Consider the following 20,148-nt stretch of genomic DNA (forward strand, 5'->3'; position numbering starts at 1 on the left):
TTACATCTTAAATTATACGAGTTTTAACAGAAGAATTATTGTAAGTGCTTTTGTAAAATTATAATTTTCACATTTCTGCCTTTAAACCCTCCAAAAATTGGTCCCCATTCACTTCCATTATAAGTGCCTCAATGTAACCACAATTTTTGTTTTTTTTAAAGAAAAGGAGGGTCAAGTCGAAATAAATTTTTGTAGTAATCAACATTATGCCTGAATGCTGTTGATTGAGCTTAACTTGCACTGAACCTGGAATATTCTTTTAACGAAAGGGAGGGTTTCTAAACCTGTCCATTAGCTATTAGGATTTGAACTGCAGCTTGCGGTTTAAATGTACTTACAGTTTCTTTCTTTCCAGGTTTCAGAAACCATCACATCATTGGTTGTGTTACCACCAGTAATGTGACCATATTTACTCCAATGGTGCAAAATCAGCAATATGATGTGGCTTTAATAAAATCATAAACCGTGCATCATCATTGCCATTTAGCACATTGGAGGTTTTTCTTAAACACACACACACACACACACACACAGCGCAGAGAGAGAGTATCACTTTAATCATAATTAAAAATGACAAAAAACTCTGCAAATTTAAATTTGAATAATGCTGAGTTAAAGAAATACTCACTCTTCATGTTCCATAGACTGGTAACGGCTCCATAAAGCACTTACCAGCACATGGAAAAATGCATCTTCAGTTGGATGCAATGCATGGTAGACTTTTGGAGACATTGGGATAATGTTGTCACAACATTCCCATGGCTATCTTTATCTCTGTTAACGGTGCCATGCGAATGCTATGAGCTGGTTATGTTTTGCTGATTTGGGAACGGGCTGTTTTAACATTTATTTAATAATGAGTTAGACAAAAAATGTCACCTGGATCCTTCTGAGTTTTCTCTACTAAAAGGAAAGAAAGGGAAGAAGGAAGTGAAAGGATGAGGGAAAGGAAAGGGGAAGAGAAAGGCAAAGAGAAAAGGAAGAAAGGGTTAGCTTTCATTCTGTTTCAAAAGTGAGAGTTGAAGGAGAAAGAGAAAGAGAGAGAGAAGAAAAAAGGAAAGAGAAAGAGGATTTTAAGGCCAAGGTTTTAGTCTCACAACTGTCTGTGATTCTGAAAGACCTGCAGTCCACTTTATCATTCAGTGGTGGATTATGTGAAAGAAACCCAAAAAAAGTTTGACCCAAAATCATACACAGAAAAAGACGCACAGTGAAAAGCTGTCGGAGTGGATAACAGACAAAAATGTACTTCACTTGTGGTTAGAAACACAATGACTCAAAGTACACACACTTGGACCCCTTTGTCAGAATCCCTGTTTTGTTTCTTGATTCCATGATGGAGATCACTTTAATCAGCTTCACATAATAAATTCACACTGTACCCGACCAGTATTGTGTAAAGCTAGGACACAGCAAAAAGGTGGGGAGGAGTGACTTACACAAAAGCAAAGTAAAAATGCATTCAAGTCACAAACAGTAGAATATGCAGAAAACAAAAAGAACACACTTTTGGAAGCTGCCACACTCAGAAGGACAGAACAGATCAAAGCTGACAGGAAGACCTGTGGCTGAATCACTCAACCTAAGATCCAACAGACGGAAGCAACACACTTAAAGAAAAAGGCAAGCAGACTGCAAGCAAGAGGAGAGGGTGGTGTCAGTCAGGGTCAGGGAGAGGAGGGTGTGAAGAAATAACTGTTTGCGAATGTGCTTGTATGTGTGGTTGTATGCAGGGATGAGAAACCATTAAAGAAAAGAAGGGGTGGCGGTAAATTGACGGAGTGGCTGCAGATGAGAGGGTACTCACGAATGGTTAAATCCATCACTTGTGACGCCAAACAGAAGACAGGATGCTCATACATTTCTCTCTTTTTCCCTATAAAAGAGGATTGGGGCATGCAAGAGCAAGGGGTCAGAGGAGAAAGAGAAAGAGAGAGAAGCACAACGGCTGCATGTGCATTAAGGGGCTCAGTGTCCTGACCAAATGTAGTTGTGTGCAAAGTTGCCTGACAAAAGTTGGCCTTTAGACTCAGATCTGTGTCCGGTCTTGTATGGCATCCTTTTTGTGGCCAGAATGGACATAATGTAGCTTTGGAAGAACCTAGAGCCTGGAATACCTAGAGATATTAGGGATCACTCAGTCATGTTACTGTATGTTCTGTTGTCAGCAATGTTTAAAGGGATAGTTCACCCAAAAATGAAAATTCTCTCATCATTTACTCACCCTAATGCCATCCCAGATGTGTGTGACTTTCTTTCTTCTGTTGAACACAAACAAAGATTTTTAGATGAATATCTCAGCTTTGTAGGCCCTTTCAGTGCATGTGAATGGTGACCAGAAATTTGAAGCTCCAAAAATCACATAAAGGCAGCATAAAAGCTATCCATACAACTCCAGTGGTTTAATATATGTCCCCTGAAGCTATGCAATCACTTTGGGTGAGAAACAGATCAATATTTCAATCTTTTTTTAATATAAATCTCCACTTTTGCATTCACTTTCAGTATGTTAAAGAATGTGAAAGTGGAGATTTTTAGTTAAAAAAGATTGAAATATTGATCTGTTTCTCACCCACACATATTATATCGCTTCTGGAGATATGGATTTAACCACTGGAGTCTGGATTATGAAGTATGGATTATTATGGACCTACAGAGTGGAATTGTTCTTCTAAAAATCTTAATTTGTGTTCTGCAGAAGAAAGAAAGTCATACACATCTGGGATGGCATGGGTGAGTAAATGATGAGAGAATTTTCATTTTTGGGTGAACTATCCTTTTAAGGCTAGAAATAGAGAAAACACCTTGCTAAACCAAACCTACAATACCAGTAATTTGTGATTATCTTGTCTTTACATTCTCTACATTCTACATATACATTTTTTTATTATTATTTTTTTAGCATCAGGTGCTAGATTGTTAAGGCTTATTCACAGCAAGCCTAACTTCTGGGCTCAAAAATATTAAAAAAGAAACATCTAAAGGATGTCTATTGGTCAGTTTGGGTTAATACAAAAGGTCATACTTGGGGGTCTACAATCAAAAGGTCAATAGGAAACAACACAAACATTCTCTGGCTAACAGATACTAAGGGCTTTTCCTTCAGTATCTGCAGTACCCATTTTTCATGGACATGGACTATCACTGAAAATGATTGTGAGAAAAATTGTAAATGTAAATTCCACACAAATATAAATCATTGTTGAGCAAACAAACAAGATGTCCAATCAAGCTGGCCATTATTTGACATCAAAACAATTATTTATTCAGACCATCTGTATCTGAGCCACAGCTTATCCTTGTCCATGTCTATGAAAGAAAGCGTCTCACTAGCAACTCACCAATGTGTGTTGCTTGAGTGGGCAATCCCAGCTTTGCACTGTATATTGGCTTGCCAAACTGGTTCAACAAGAAAGGGCTCCAAATAAGAACCAAAGCCAATAAACAAGAGTAAAGCACAAATGGAGGGAGGGGAGATAGAGAGACAGAGAGATATAAAGAGAGAGAAAGAGAATAAAGACAAAGCAGCTAGTAAAAAGGTAGTGATTCTGCACTAAACAGGTCAAGCGAGCGAGCTGGAAAGGCAATAAAGTGCTGGAAAGGAAAAGTATATTTGCTGCTGTACAGTATTCTAAACCTAAAAGCTAAACCACAGGAAAGAGGCAAAGATCCACAAAGGGCAGCAAGAAACCATCGAGCAGACCAATATGGCTTAGAGGCCAGGATTTGAGAGGAGGAATTGAATGCATTTTTACTTACACATGTCTAGAACCAGATTTAATGCCAAATGAAAAATAAAAATACAATAACAAATCTGGACCCATAAATATTCAAAAAGAAAGGGAGCAGTCTAAAGGCTGGTGAATCAGATGAAATCATGTAAACATCTCTTCTTAACAGGAATTAAGATGCTATTTATGTGAACAAGCTGAAGTAAAATAGATTATTATTATTATTATTATTATTATTAAAAATAATAATAATTAGGATTGCAACTAACGATTATTTTGATAACCGATTAATCTAACGATTATTCGAACAATTATTCGGTGATTATTGCAACGATTAATCATTAGCTCTTATCCGATTATTCAGCTTGTGCCCCAACTTAAAAGGTTGTATTAAACGTGCTAACTAACAATAAAGAGGACAAAATCATCTTTTAAAAATACCTCCAAATGACTTTCACTGAATTAAAGGGAAAAAAATATTTTTATTAAGTTTAATTCAGTAAAGAAATTCACTGCAAAAAATCCTACTGTTATCAAGTGTTTTTGTCTTGTTTTCCATTTAAAATTGTCTAAAAATCCTTAAAACAAGATACATTTACTTGAGAAGCAACATATAAATATTTAGACTTGCTTTATGAGAATGTATCTTAAATATAAGTGTATTTTGTATATGTGTATTTTTTCACTTGGTTATACATCTGCGACTGCAGTAAAGACAAAATATACTTAAATCTATTTAGATATATTCTCTAAAAGCAAGTCTAAATATCTTATATGCTGCTTCTCAGGTGAATGCATCTTTTTTTAAAGGATTTTTAGATATTTTAAAATATTTATATTTTTAATATTATATTCAACATTCTCAGATAACAATTTTTTCTTCTGCAGTATAGCTGCTAAAGAAAATGTACGTTGTTTTAAAGGAGTTTTAGATATTTATATTGGAAAACAAGCCAAAACCAAAACAAATCAAAAACATATTTTGTTGCAGTGTATTATGGGGTGAAGACTACCTCTCTCACCTTTCTGTTCACATCAATCCATCTTTAACTCACAAAAAAACAAACTCTCTCTTATAAATAAAGCTGCGTATTGTCAATTTTCTTCACAATAAGAAATGCACAGTGACACATATATTATGATTCAATAAGTCGCGAGCCATCACGTTATAGCTGCATTAAGCGTGCGTGCTCGAGGGATGAGCATCCCCGTGCCAGAGTGTGCATCAGTCCGGTGCAGTTTCAGTCTCTCCCCCTTAGATCAGGACATTCATGCAACTCATAGAAGAGGCGCTGACCACACAGAGAAATGTCAGTTTCGGAGTTTGTAGTTATTTACATGATCTGCTTCCATATTATTTGAACTTTAATAAAGCTATAACGCATTAAATATAACTGCATTAAAGATGTAACACCGGGGTGTTTCCTTTAAAGATGCTCGACACGCAAGTTTTGTTTCAGCGGAGCGGCAGCTCCAGCTCCACTTATTCCACAACGAGAGTGCTTCTGTATTTACTTATTTTGTATTTTTGCATTATAATTCCCTCATACTTTGTGATCTACATCACCTGAAAATGTTTGGAAAGTTTAGAGTGCATCTGGACTGTGAGCTGTGTTTTCTCTCCTCAGTCATGCGCGAGCTGCAGTGCTCACATGTCATCATTAAAGTTTAATGTGATCTCTTGTTACGTTAAATAAGATCAAACGACTATTCGACAACAAAAAGATTTGTTAATGATAATGATAATAAATACATAAATAAACACTTTATCCACCTTGAAAACAGTCAGAAAAAGTATTAATATTGTTAAGTAAATTTGATATATGATATACACTCACTGAGAACTTTATTAGGTACACTATGTTCCTAATAAAGTGCCCGACGTGGTCTTCTGCTGTTGCAGCCCATCCGCCTCAAGGTTCGATGAGTTGCATTCTGAGATGCTATTCTGCTCACTACAATTGTACAAAGTGTTTATCTGAGTTACCGTAGCCTTTCTGTCAGCTCGAACCAGTCTGGCCATTCTCCATTGACCTCTCTCATCAACAAGGCTTTTCCGTCTGCACAACTGCCACTCACTGGATGCTTGTTGTTTTTAGCACTACTCTGAGCAAACTCTAGAGACTGTTGTGTGTAAAAATCCCAGGAGATCAGCAGTTACAGAAATACTCAAACAAGCCCGTCTGGCACCAACAATCATGCCACTGTCGAAATCACTGATTTCACACTTTTCTCCCCATTATGATGGTTGATGTGAACATTAACTGAAGCTCCTGACCTGTATCTGCCTGACTGTATGCATTGCACTGCTGCCACACGATTGGTTGATTAGGTAATTGCTTGAATAAGTAGGTGTACAGGTGTTCCTAATAAAGTGCTCAGTGAGTGTATATGAAATAGAGCATTATTTGTATCACTTTCTAAACAAAAATAAGACATTTAATAAGTTGTAAAATATGACTGAGATCGCCTTACTTAAGATGCAGTTAATTATTAATTACCGCCTTATTCATGCTTAACTAGTGCATTATTGTGGACCCTTTAAATAAAGTGTAACCAGTTATATATATATATATATATATAAAAATATTACCACTATCTGGGTACTCAAAAAAAAAAAAAAAAAAAAAAAAATTACATATTACAGAAGAGATGTCAACACATGTGTGTTCCCAGATTCATATGTGGTATTAACCTGACTGCTTCCTGTTGATATAACACTGAAAAATGTGGTAATCTGCAATTGCTTCCTCAAGGATTTATTTCTACTTGATCTAACCCATAAAAAATTTGTCAAGTAAATTTAGTCAGATGAAATAACATTTTTCACATGAATAAAACACATTAATTTAGATGTTACTACATGAAGCACACTTTTAGGTTACCTCACAAAACATATTAATTTACAGTGTACACAGTACCATTATATATGAGAAACCACAAAAGATAAGCCATTAACACTCTAAGAATTCACTACTGATCCATTCTAAGCATTTCTATGAAGACAAAAACAATAGTACATCATTAATGGCGTCAGCACTGTCGCCAAGAGTGGGATACGGGTTAGTTGAGCATCACTGTTGTTAAGCACAGTATCCAAGAGAAGAATATGTGAAGTACTATTTTAGTACTCTTTCAACATTGAGAATACAGGGTAGAAAGGAGAAAATGTGTGCAAGAAAAGAATATGTGCTCCCTACCTTCCACCTTGGCATATTCTGAGAGACGCTGGTAGTTAACCAAAGCTGCCTGCTCTAGGCATCTACGGATTACTGCTTTCACCTCATCCTGAGGTACAGGTGTCACAATGTCTTTCATCAGTACCTACGAAACCCAAAAGAAATTAGTAATTATCATCTGTTATACAGTAGTACATATATATATATATATATATATATATATATATATATATATATATATATATATATATATAAAATTCACAATAAACTACTGTGTGTATATGTGTATATATATATATATATATATATATATATATATATATATATATATATATATATATATATATATATATATATACACACACACACACACACACACACACACACACACACAAACACACACACACACACACACACACACAGTAGTTTATTGTGAATTTTCTTGAAAAAATACACCATCTAAAACCACCATCTAAAATAAAAATGAGCCAAAAATAAAACTGGCACCACACCCTCTCAAGCAGCGACAACGTGGCTTTTAAGGCTCCTTCTGGTCGTCCAAATGGAAAGCAATACCTTAAGAGAGAAAATGTAATAGTATGTTACATTACAAATCCCCAGTTAAATTAGCTGGAAACGATAAGAATATCCTAGTATAATCCAGTTTCACACAAAATTTACATTACATTTACATTTATGCATTTAGCAGTTTCACACAACTACTGTGAAAATGTATATATCTGAAAAATGTTATAGCCGACCGTACACCATACACCATTATTATCTCTAGCTGTTAATAAGGTGGTATATTTGATGTTGTGTAGACTAGCATTGACTTACCTGAAGTGTGTGATCTGGTTTTCAAGCAGCACACGCAGTCGTTCTTTGATATCTTCAAAATGTTCTTTCTCTTCTACTGAGACAGTACCGATTCCATCAGGCCTGAGGCAACACACACAAACAGAAATGAATGCCACTGCTCCACTCATTAGGGTAACAAGGGTCACAGATACAAACAAAGGGTCTCGTGAAGGGATCACGAACAGGCCAGCCACAATTATATTACTCCAACACTGTAAATAATTTTCAGTTTACTGCTGTGCTGTTTGACTAAGCTGTTTAGAGGGTATGTGTTAGAAATTTCTGAGAAAGTGACTATAGCTCCTTAATTAACCACATAGACTATTACTATGAAAAAAAAAATGAACAAGGGTGAGAATAAGACACATTTAAATTTTTTTTTTTTTTTACTTGGTCCCAGGTCCTTATTTGAACTAGTTTAAAACCATTTAAATTGGAATCATTTTTGTGAATTCCGTACTCCAAATTAAATTTTTACCATCAAAATATTTTTGTTACAGCTCTTGCGTAAACAAAAGAACATAATCAAACCACACTGGCATACATTCATGCAAGTGTCAGCTACAGTTGCAATCAAAATTATTCAACCCCCCCAAGACAGTAAGGATTTACAAAGGTAAGTTTTTCTGATGACCCAGAATTTTTAAACTTTACATCTATATCAGTTGAGTGACACATTCAAAGTCATAGTGTGAATATATAACCTAATATTTGTAAATAGCAGGATTTTTTAAAAATACAGTCATGTCATAATTATTCAACCCCTATAGCATGTAGCTGTTTCTTAAATATGTAAGGCTACACAAGTAATTGTTTTAAAACAAAATTAACAATCAATCTGCAATGGCACTTATTTAAGTTTTAAAATTTAAGTTTAGCGTTGTAAGCAAAAATGTATTTCTATGCAAAAAAAGCAATTAAAAATAAGCTCTCTCAAAAGCTAATAGAGGAGATTATTTCATTACACAAGAAAGGTCATGGCTAAAAGTACATTTCCAAGGCACTTCAATTTCCAACAGATAAAGTTGGCAGCACCATTCATAAATTTTTTTAAATATGGTACAACAGCAACCTTCTTGGTTTGTGGAAGAAAGCAAAACTTCACCAAGGGAAGAGAAGTTTTTAGGAAAGACCTGTGGAGTCCTGGAAGAAGGTTTTATAGATGTATGACACTAAGCTGAAAATGAGGTTTAGACCCATGGGTCAGCAGTACGTCTGGAGTAAGATGACAAGGTGATGACAAGAACGACACCATCCTCACAGTCAAGCATGGAGGTGGATCAGTCCTGTTATGGGGGTGTTTTGCAGCTGCAGGAAATCCTGACTATGTGACTGACACCATGGATAATTTCAGGTATCAGGCCATTTTGGCATGAAAAATGTGATGCCTTCAGTGTGTAAATTGAAGGTCGGTGATCACTGGACTTTCCAGCAAGACAATAACACCAAGGATACTTCCAAGTTGTCCAAAATCTGGTTCAAGGATAGGTCGTGGAATGTCCTTAAATGGTCCTTTCAGTCCATCATTAAAATCCATTGCAAAACTTTGTTGGGATTTCAAGTAAGCAGTGGCAGCACAGAAACCAAAGAATGTCAATGAGCTGGAAGCTTTTGCTCATGAGAAATGTGTAAAAATTCTAATAGAGATGTGTCCGAAGCCTGAGAACACTTACCTGAAACATTTATTAGCTGTTATTAAGGATAAAGGATGCTCCACAAATGATTGACTTTGGGGGTTGAATATTTTTGATATGACATTTGTGGAGATAATTAGATATTTCTTATTTAAAAATTTGGGTAAGCTGAACTCTTTGTTCTCAAAATCACTCAAATGTGTATTAAAAACTTACTTTTACTTACTTTTACTGAGGTTTTAGTTGATGTGTTTTAATTCATACCACCAGAATGTATTGCTGGTCAGGGGGGTTGAATAATTTTGATTGCAACTGTATATCATAAATGTTACCCTTTCCATTTTGGTGGTTTAATAAATCGTTTTGTGCTCCATAGTTGTTTTACGTGTGTTCAACGAACAGTATATTTTTTACCTGGGCTTTCCAGAGATATAGTATCAGGAGTAAAAAGTGTGACAATTATCCCATGTCTCCCCAACAGTATACAGTATATGTGTGTGTGTGTGTGTGTGTGTGTGCATGTTTATACTACATTGTGGGGACCAAATGTCCCCACAAGTATAGTAAAACCTGAGATCACCTCCCTTGTGGGGCCCAGCCAGCGGTCCCCATGAGGGAAATGGCTTATTAAACATACTAAACAAAGTTATTTTGAAAATGTAAAAATGCAAAAAAGGTTTCTGTTAGGGTTAGGTTTAGGGATAGGGTTATGGGATATAAATTATCGTTAGATCTGTATAAAATCCATAAAATGCATGGAAGTCTATGGAGAATTCCCACAATGATATAAAAAGTTTGTGTGTGTGTGTGTGTGTGTGTGTGTGTGTGTGTGTGTGGTGAGAGGTTGAACCCCTGTGTACTGATAGCAGGGGACTGTGTTAATCCTTGCCAAGTTTTTTTGTATTGTGGAGGACTCTCTATATGGCCATGAACAGGGATGGGGGTCTGAGTTAGGCCCTTCACTCAAACACACACTTGACTGTCTATCTACTGTAAATGGGGACATAACATAGACTTTGATTGTTTATTATAGGGCTAATAATAATAACTACAGACTAACCCTAACCTTAACAGAAAAACAACAACATATTTTTAGAATTAAATAATAAAATTAAAAAACATAATTTACTTTATTTAAGAATGGATTTTTTTCCAAATGAGGAAGTCCCTGGGAGTGTTTGTCAGATTTAGTTCACATTTGTGGACATTTTTTTCATCGAGGACACACGCACGCACACACACACACAGGTTTCTTATTGTGACTCTATAACAGAGAGAGAGACTGGGGGAAACAGTTCATCTGATATGTCTAGTGCCACTCCTTAGCATATTTGGAATTAGCCACATATCACTTCCTGTACGTTATATAGATTCCTGTATGACGTCATCTGCCATTTGGGAATAACAAGTTTGTGTTGTATAGGGGAGATCGGGTCTTGTTGTCACAATGGAAATTAACATATGCTATTTACACTAAGCATAAATAGCAACAAAAAGCGTCTTCTTTGCACTAAGTGCAAATAGTTTTAGATGCTAGCAGATACTATTTGCACTCCTAATTAAATACTAGCATACAGTATATGGGCATTACTGCTGCATGTTTATTGTGTTTATTTAGAGCCCAGCATTCACCCTACAACAATCCCTACGCCTAAACCTAACCCTAACCTTCCCTTAAAAAATGTAACCATGATTTTTACTGTGGTGACCATAGTATCACCAGGGTATTTTGTAGTAAAACAATAGTAGCCACAAAATTAAACATGGTTAATATATTAACACCATATTACTGTAGTAACACTATGGTGAATTGCATTAAAACTATGGCTTCCGCCAAAAACATGGTTGCCACAATATTACTATAGTAAAACTATGGTTAATTTTACAAAGATCAAACCTTTCACTTATCTCCCCAACGTTAACTGTGACCAAATCACTGTGAGGAAATCAACCTTTATCTTCATATTTATTTATTATTATAAGTAGTGGAGACAGGAAACAGGATGAAAAAACATCCACACCGATGTCACAACCCACACCACTGCAGCGACACTAGGGGTGTAGTTTGTCTTTCATTTCTGTTTCTACCAGACTATCGGAGAGCAAATAGTCACTCTGATACAGTTTTGAGTCTAAAGTCCAATTGTGAAAATGTGTGTTTTTTTCTTGCAGTGGTTATATATTGGTTTCAAACACTGGTTAAAAAACCCTTTTAAATAAGAATAGTTTTTGTGAATTTTAACCTCCAAATTAAAATCTAAATATGAATGTATTTATTTACATTTACTTAAAAATATTTTATATTTGATATTGCTTTTGGGTAAACAAGTGAACACAATAAAACCACACGGGTGTACATTCGGGTGTATAGGCAAGGGTCTATATTCTGAAGTATATGACAACTATATTATTTTTACAGAAAGACTGAACTGTGGTCTCGGGACATTTTTATTGGAGCAATTAGTCAGGTGTGTTTTAAATGTTATAAATATATATAATTTATTAATTATAATATTTGTTGACCAAAACTATATTTCTGTATGTTTACATTTATGCTGTTTCAAGAATTATTTTGTTTCGTAATTGTTTTATTGTTGCTGAAAAGCATATAATAGGCTGCTTAATGGCAGGTTCCATCGTGACAACGTACCCCATATTGTATAACAACAAGCCCTGGCCCTACTATCACACATGGTTAACATGTGTTCAGTGAGCTGTATCTTTTTTCCAATAACAGTGGAAATGTTCAATAGTTTTTTTGTAGCCAAGACTTTAAGGTATGTGCCTATACAGAAACTGACTTTCAAATATAAACCTATCCTGACAAAAATTTACTGGATAAAAAGTGTGACAACTGGCCCTGGTCTCCCCTATGCTAATTTAAATGCATTATCCAATCACATTGCACGTATAGATGAGCGACTCTACTACACTTATATTTTAACATGCTGAATCCTCTGATGTCCATGCAACTGATCTCCTTATGGTAACCTATCAAACCCAATTGATTTGTGCATCATATGTGACATCTACACCTCTCACTTTCTCTGTATGTCTCTCACTATCTCTCGCTTACCATGTCTTTCCACTAGTTGACACATACAACAGAGGTCGCTTTTTAAGTATTTTTGTGAACATGAAGTGGTGACCCTGTCACCAACCTCCCCCTAAAACCCCCACCGAACTCTGGAACCCCGTCTGGTGTATCAGCCATGGTGGTACCCCTGAAATTTCTCCCTCCCTCCCTCCCGCCCCTCCTTTTCTTTTTCTCGCTGTCTTTCACCATGCGCTGGGCTGACATGGGGAGCAGACTGATGAGGAGCGTGTCATGTCTCCTGCTCCTCAAACCGCTGTCACGGCTACCCGTGCCTCCACTGTCACATACACTCTGCTCACATCCCTCCTTCCGTCTACCATGTCACAAACGATAAGGAGCCGGGCCCTTTCGTCACACTCTGCATAAGCATGTATGTGTGTCTGTATGTGTGTGTTAAACTGTGTGCAGGTGACATACGTCGGCTCTGAGTATGTTTCAGTTCTATCTGTGTGTCACAACAAAACTGATGGATAAAAGATGGACCAGCATGAAAAAAATATCCCTTCTGCCTAAGAAGCAAAGCAAAAAAAGAAAATAATAATAATAAAATAAAGAAATCCTTTTCTCTACTTACAAAAAAGCACCACGGTACTAACATGGTTTGTGGATGTGGTACACTGTAAAAAACAAAATGCTTTCATCATTATGTTATAACAACATATTTGTTTCCATCCATTTAACTTATCATAATAATTTATGTAATTTCTAATTGATTTTATGAGTTTCAACTCTATCTTCTTTAGCATAATTAAATTCAAAATGTGTGATAAAAAGTGCATTGAACTTATAACTGCACGTTTTCAATTTAGGCAGCAATTAAACTTTTTAAAATTTAGCTTTTTATTTTAGTGGGTTAATATTTTTGTACGCTGTTTTGATTACCAATACTATATTTGTATTAGGAAATGCATCATGCTATTACCCTGGTTTTCTTTGGAAAGTCTTTACAACAAGGTTTTATTCATTAACATCAGTTAACTAAACTAGTTAACATGAACTAACAATAAACAATACTTTTCAGCATTTATTAAGCTTGGTTAATGTTCATTTCTACTTATACTAATAAATTTTTAGCCCTTAAGCGCATACCTCGGGTCTTTAGTGACCCGGGACCGAATTCTACCCCCTGTACCTCATCCATTTTTTGGAGTTGTGCACACACCTCTTTAGTATTCCTCAATCTTTCTCTTATAAATAGTGTAACACACACACACACACACACACACACACACACACACACACATGTTGGTGCAGCTATCATTATGAGGACTCTCCATAGATATAATGATTTTTATACTGTACGAACTATAGATTCTATCCCCTAACCCAATCCCTAACCCTCACAAAAAACGTTCTGCATTTTTACATTTTCAATAAAACATCATTTAGTATGTTTTTTAAGTTATTTAAATTATGGGAACACTAGAAATGTCCTCATAAACCACATTTATAGCATAATACCCTTGTAATTACCAGTTTGTAAGAAGTCCTCGTAAGCCACATTTATAGCATAATACCCTTGTAATTACCAGTTTGTAACCTAAAAAAAAAAAAGTCCTCGTAAACCACTTAAACCTGCCCACACACACACACAAAATAATAAATGCCAAAATTGCAAAAAACAAAACAATATTATAATGGCTTAAGTACCAAAAGTGTATGCGGTCTAATATAGACTCTAGGTATGTAATTGTGTTGTTGTTGTTGTTTTTTCATATAAATTATATTGTTATGATGATTTCATGACTATATAAATTTACTATCACATGATATCTCTTTCTTTGTGTATTACAAGATAAATTATTCAAATAAATACTATATCACGTTTCTGTGTGACAATGGTGAATTATCAGTATCCCATATGCATATACACATACACATTATACATGCTATTTCTTACTTATGCTGTTTCAGTGATTGATTTTATTTACATTTGACATTGCTATTTGAAACAACATTTAAGTAAACTATAGCAAGTACAACACATGAACAGTATGATATGACTAATGTCAAGCAAGTTGTGCATTTATTTAGACTCAATAAGTGCCTGACAAAATACATATGTGTTTCTTATGTGTTATGTGTAAGTCAATATGTGCTTGTGCCAGTTGCGTTTCATGAAATTTCAGTGTGAAAGTAATGAATTCTCTTCTAGATTTGTCTGATTTGTTGTATTATCTCTTTGATATATGAAAAATAAAACATCAAATTATATTTTATTCTATTATTTTCTAATTGTCTTAATAATTTTTTTTATTTTTTATGTTACACTAACTGGGAATTTTGAACATCCATTTGTGATAGATATACGCGTCGTGTCTTTAAAGACCCGAGTATGTAGGAGTGTTTGGTGAAATTCCCATGCATTTAAAGGTTAAAATTAAAAGTTGTGTGTTAATATTACTTAATACATTATAACCTGACATGAACAACAGTAGGCTATTTTATATAAATACTGTAAAAATATTTTGCTCATTGTTAGTTCAGGATACTTATTCCATTAACAAATTTTAATGAATAGAACTTTATTATAAAGTGTTACCTATTCTTTTACGTACTTCTGATTACCATGTAAATACCATGGTATATGAAAATGTTTATGATTCAGTATGGTATATAAAGTACATGATAATGCCATCTGTTACAGTTTCTTCACCATGGTACCACCACAGTAAATTTTTTATAAGGGTCGCCTTAAGAACATTCTGTCCCAGATAATATTTGAATTTCGACCATTTCATATCATTTTAATAACACTACATCATGCATATTCAGAGTAGTTTGTTATGAGCACAAATATGGTGATCCAGATATGGTAATTGTGCAGTAGTATCATGTCAAACAACATCAAATCCACAGTGTCACTGTCTATAACACTTGTAGATTATTTGGCTATTAATATTAGAATTGGAGTGTAATGCCACAAGGTGCAGGTTGAGGGCCATGTCAGTTATAAAGAGAGCGGTTGGCTTGACGTGTGGTTTTGGCAAGAGTAGACAGGATGGAGTGAGGCCTTGGACAACTTGGGATGAGTGATGGAGAGAAAGAGAGATGACCTCTCATTCTGTCAGCCCTGACCTTAAGGCACAGTGTCCCTCATCTCTCTCTATCTATCTCTCCCTTCTTGTTTCTCACTGGTTCGACACGTCTATCACTTTCTGTTTGCCTGTCTCACCCTCTCTCTTCTCTCTAACACAGGCACACACATTCAACACATATACAAAATACTATGGACCAGTGGTTCTCATCTTGTGGTTTGCAAAATTCTGCGTTATTTTGGTGAAAATGCATCCGTCACTTGGCAGAAGGCAGTCAAATAAGGCAGATGCCAACATGAACAGGTTCTGTGATATCTTTTGAAAATCATGGGCAAAACTATGCAAGGTAAAAGAAAATATGAGACAGAAAATACGTTGTTCACTTGCGATGAGGATAAGCAAGGTTTGTTTCAAACACAATTGAAGATTTTATTCATTTTACTGATAATAATACATTTCAATATTTGATTCCAAGGATATTTTTGTTTACTTTAGTGTGATAATTTGGTACTGGGTTGCATAAAATCTGGGTCCTGAAGCAAGACCAGTTGAGAACCACTGCTATGAACACTTTGCTACTTTGCACATTCTCAAATAACACAACTGAACAAAACACAATCTCACACAGAGAAAAGGTTTAAATTCATTTGCCACCTTGCTTCACTTAGATTTACCAGTTTCAAAGGTTGGGGACGGGAACGCAAAACCACACCCAAAAGAGAGAATTGCATTTACATTATCACCCTCTGGAGTCTGTGACCACCTGCGAATTAGAGTCCTTTTTTCTCCAGACCTCGATGATTTTGTTCTTTTTCTTAGAGGGGGTCAAGGGGTCAAGGGCTCAGGGTGATCCAATCTGTTTTGTGTGAGAACAGACCAAAATATAACTCCTTTCGGTCTGAGATGGCGCAAGGAAGTGTAATCGAGCTTGAAATCGTGATCGCCAAAGAGACTGCTGGTGTCAAGATTTAAAGTGAAAAGGGAGTTACATTTTGGTCTGTTCTCACCCAAAACTGATTGAATCACTTCAGGAGACATGGATTAAACCACTGGAGTCCTATGGATTACCTTTATGATGCCTCAGTTGCATTGTATGGAGCTACAGAGCTGAGATATTCTTCTAAAAATCTTTGTTTGTGTTCTGCTGAAGAAAGAAAGTCATACACATCTGGGATGGCATGAGGGTGAGTAAATGATGAGTGAATTTTCATTTTGGGGTGAACTATTTCTTTAATATTTTTTTTTTATTATTATATTTCTGTTTGATCTATCCCATAAAAAACTTTTGTTGATGTGACCAAATATAGTCAAATTGATTCATCATATTAAATCATATTTTTGACTTGAATAACACCAGTTAATTTAGATGTTATCACATAAAGCAAATTTTTTAGGTTATCTGACAAAACATTTTACTGAGAAAATATTTGAAAGATCTGAGAAAGCAAATTGGCAACATGAGATCCTTGTTGAGTAGTAATGAAACTACAGTGGGATTTTGGGAGAGAAGCATTATTACCTGTGACCAGTAATGAAGCTTGAGGAGAAAGGATGGTGTTTCTATGAAACGCTGAGGATAGTTAGTCCTTTTGCAGCCATAAAGAGACTTTTTGCTCTTTGACTGTCTTACTTTACCTCTGTTTCTGCTCATGTGTGCACAGTGGATGGACAGACAGATAAAAAGGGAGGAGGGTGAAGAGAGATGGAGTGATTTTAGGAGAAAAGAGAAAGAGAGGAACTTCGGGTGAGAGTAGGATGAATAACAGAGAGAGAAAGAGAGAGAGAGAGAGAGAGAGAGAGAGAGAGAGAGAGAGAGAAATAAATGACTGAAAAATGTATTTGGCTACAAATGAGACTGCACTGAATTGGAGTTTAAAGGGATAGTTCACCCAAAAATGAAAACTCTGTCATTATTTACTCACCCTCATGTTGTTCCAAACCTGTTTGACTTTCTTTTTCCATGGAACACAAAAGGAGATGTTAGGCAGAATGTTACATTTCACTGTCATTGCATGTTTTTTTTTTTCATACAACGAAAGTGAATGGTGACTAAGGATGTCGGTCCCTAACATTCTGACAGAACATAACATTTGTGTTCCACAGAAGAAAGTAAAAAAAGTAAAATTGGCTTGGAACAACATGATGGTAAGTAAATAATAACACAATTAAAATTTTTGGATGAACTAACACTTAAAGAAAGAAACAGAGTGAGAAAGAGGGAAATGGGGTGGATATTTGGAGGTCATCGGTACCTGTTGCCATGCACATGAGAGGCACAGAAGGCAAAGCTGTAGTGCAGTAGTGTAGGGTCGATCATAGACCCTTTCTCGGCCCTCTCCAACAGATTGTTCAGGTAGCACAGATGACGGTGACATCCCCGTACCCCGTACCTGGCGCAGTACTCATCTAAAACAAACACCTGACCTGGACTGAACCAACCCTGAAAAGCAAACACAATGCACTGTTTTCAGATCATCAGTTACTAAGCATGTGGCTGGACAAGCTTTACCCCAGAAACAATGTAAAAAGGGGTACACAGCAACTGTTACCTTAAAGGGATAGCTCACCCAAAAATAAAAATTCTCTCATCATTTACTTATCTTCATGCCATCCCAGATGTGTATGACTTTCTTTCTTTTGTTGAACACAAACAAAGATTTTTAGAAGAATATCTCAGCTCTATAGGTCTATACAATGCAAGCGAATGGGTACCAACATCTTGAAGCTCCTAAAGGACATAAAGGCAGCATAAAAGTAATCCATAAGACTCCAGTGGTTAAATCCGTGTCTTCGGAAGCAATACGATAAGTGTGGGTGAGAAACAGATCAATATTTAAGTATTTTTTATTACCATCAATATCCACTTTCACATTATTCTTCTTTTGTTTTTGGTGATTCGCACTCTTCGTGCATATCGCCACCTACTGGGCAGGAAGGAGAATTTATTGTAAAAAAAGGATTTTGTATTGATCAGTTTCTCACCCACACCTATCATACCATTTCTGAAGATATAGATTTAACCACTGGAGTCTTATGGATTACTGTTATGCTGCCTTTATATGCATTGTGGCACCCATTCACTTGCATTGTGAGGACTTAGAGATGCTGAAATATTATTTTAAAAAGTGTTCAGCAGAAGAAAAAAGTCATACACATCTGGGATGGCATGAGAGTGAGTAAATGATGAGAGAATTTTCATTTTTAGGTGAACTATCGCTTTAAGGAAATATTTATACCTGATCTAACCCTCAAAATCAGTTTTGTTGTAACCTACTGTAGTCAGATTGATTCAGTAGCGTTAAATTATATTTTTAACTTGAATAAAGCCAGTTCATTTAGAATTTACCACATAAAGCACATTTTTAGATTTACATTGTTTTTATGTAGTACACACACGTCACTGAAAGTCTATGCAATATTTTTTTTTTCATCTGAATTTTTAGAATGTTTGTTTATTTGCAATATGCCACATAAACATTCCTCTTGTAAGTTAAAATGATATTTAGCAGTCGTTTTTTCAAACATTTATGATGTAGAATGAATAGTGGGTTTCAAATGTCTATCTTGACAATCTATTTTTTGTCATGTTTTTCTGCCATGGAAATAAACAAAAAATTTAGTACTTATAGTTAAGTATTACAATATGCTATAAAGCTATACAAAGCTATACAAATACAAGTTATGAGTTATAAACTGAAGAAATCTTTAAGTTTCTGCACTATTCCTGCACTATTACTACAGTGTGTCAGCAATCAAATAAGCAAATGTGTGACACTGACCATTTTAAATTTGCTTTCATTGAAGCCTGTAAGAGCATTCTCTCTAGAGCATTTTCAAATCATGTTAGGATAAAATGGATCATCAGGTTTTGTACAAACTTGTGAAGTCTATGCCAAGAAATTCAGAAAGTCAAATACATTTCTATATTCTTTTTCAACTTTACAATTAAATTGTTATTTTGATAATATCATTTGTAATTATTAATATTATTTATAAACAAAAGCTGGTCTCAGACATTTGGACCTCACTGTATGTATGTTCGCCTTTTTTTTTTTTTTTTAGATGTTTATCAGATGTTTGTACACAAATAAGACACTTAAAATAGAATATGATGCTTTCCAGATGATGCACCTTTCACAGAAATCTTGGCAATGTACTATATTTGGACTATCTGGGACTTACTCTTCCTTAGCAAAAGCAAAGAAAGATAAATGTTGCATGGGCAATACTCAAGAGTTTGTGTTGTAAAGCCACCTTGAGCTAACTGAATTGAATCAAACTGTGATAATAGACACTAAAGGGGTAGTGTTAACAGGGCTTTTATTATACATGATTATAAATCGGACAGCCATAGCGCTGATTGATTAGAAAGCTAATTTACCAGGCAGGAGTAGGAATCGTTGAGTCTGTGGTCCAGTGTCAGACGCTGAACCATCTCAAACAGCGAAGCGTGGTCAAAATTGCAGGGATTAGCAGAGATGAACTCATCCATTCCATGTTTCTGTGCTCGGTCTGCATCTGTGTGTGTGTGTGTGTGTGTGTGTGTGTGTGTGTGTGTATGTGTGTGCATGTATGAAGAGAGAGAGACATGCTTAAAAAACATACACA

The 20,148-nt window shown here is 35.5% G+C and overlaps 1 protein-coding gene across 3 annotated transcripts in view; it reads right to left on the reverse strand.

Moving 5' to 3' along the window:
- cadpsa (Ca2+-dependent activator protein for secretion a) overlaps positions 1 to 20,148 on the reverse strand; it is a 165,354-nt gene that overhangs the window by 59,551 nt on the left and 85,655 nt on the right. For 2 of the 3 annotated variants that reach the window (XM_051672690.1, XM_051672689.1), the window contains exons 13-18: positions 19,922 to 20,058; positions 17,793 to 17,980; positions 7,751 to 7,852; positions 7,423 to 7,486; positions 6,932 to 7,055; positions 1,808 to 1,876 (exon numbers count right to left, since the gene is read on the reverse strand). In XM_051672690.1, the coding sequence (XP_051528650.1) occupies positions 1,808 to 1,876; positions 6,932 to 7,055; positions 7,423 to 7,486; positions 7,751 to 7,852; positions 17,793 to 17,980; positions 19,922 to 20,058 (684 nt within the window). Of the gene's footprint in view, positions 1 to 879; positions 904 to 1,807; positions 1,877 to 6,931; positions 7,056 to 7,422; positions 7,487 to 7,750; positions 7,853 to 17,792; positions 17,981 to 19,921; positions 20,059 to 20,148 lie in introns of all 3 variants that reach the window. The other variant, XM_051672688.1, reaches the window with a different exon arrangement.

The sequence above is a fragment of the Myxocyprinus asiaticus genome, chromosome 35 (genome assembly GCF_019703515.2).
Source record: "Myxocyprinus asiaticus isolate MX2 ecotype Aquarium Trade chromosome 35, UBuf_Myxa_2, whole genome shotgun sequence".
Lineage (NCBI taxonomy): Eukaryota > Metazoa > Chordata > Actinopteri > Cypriniformes > Catostomidae > Myxocyprinus > Myxocyprinus asiaticus.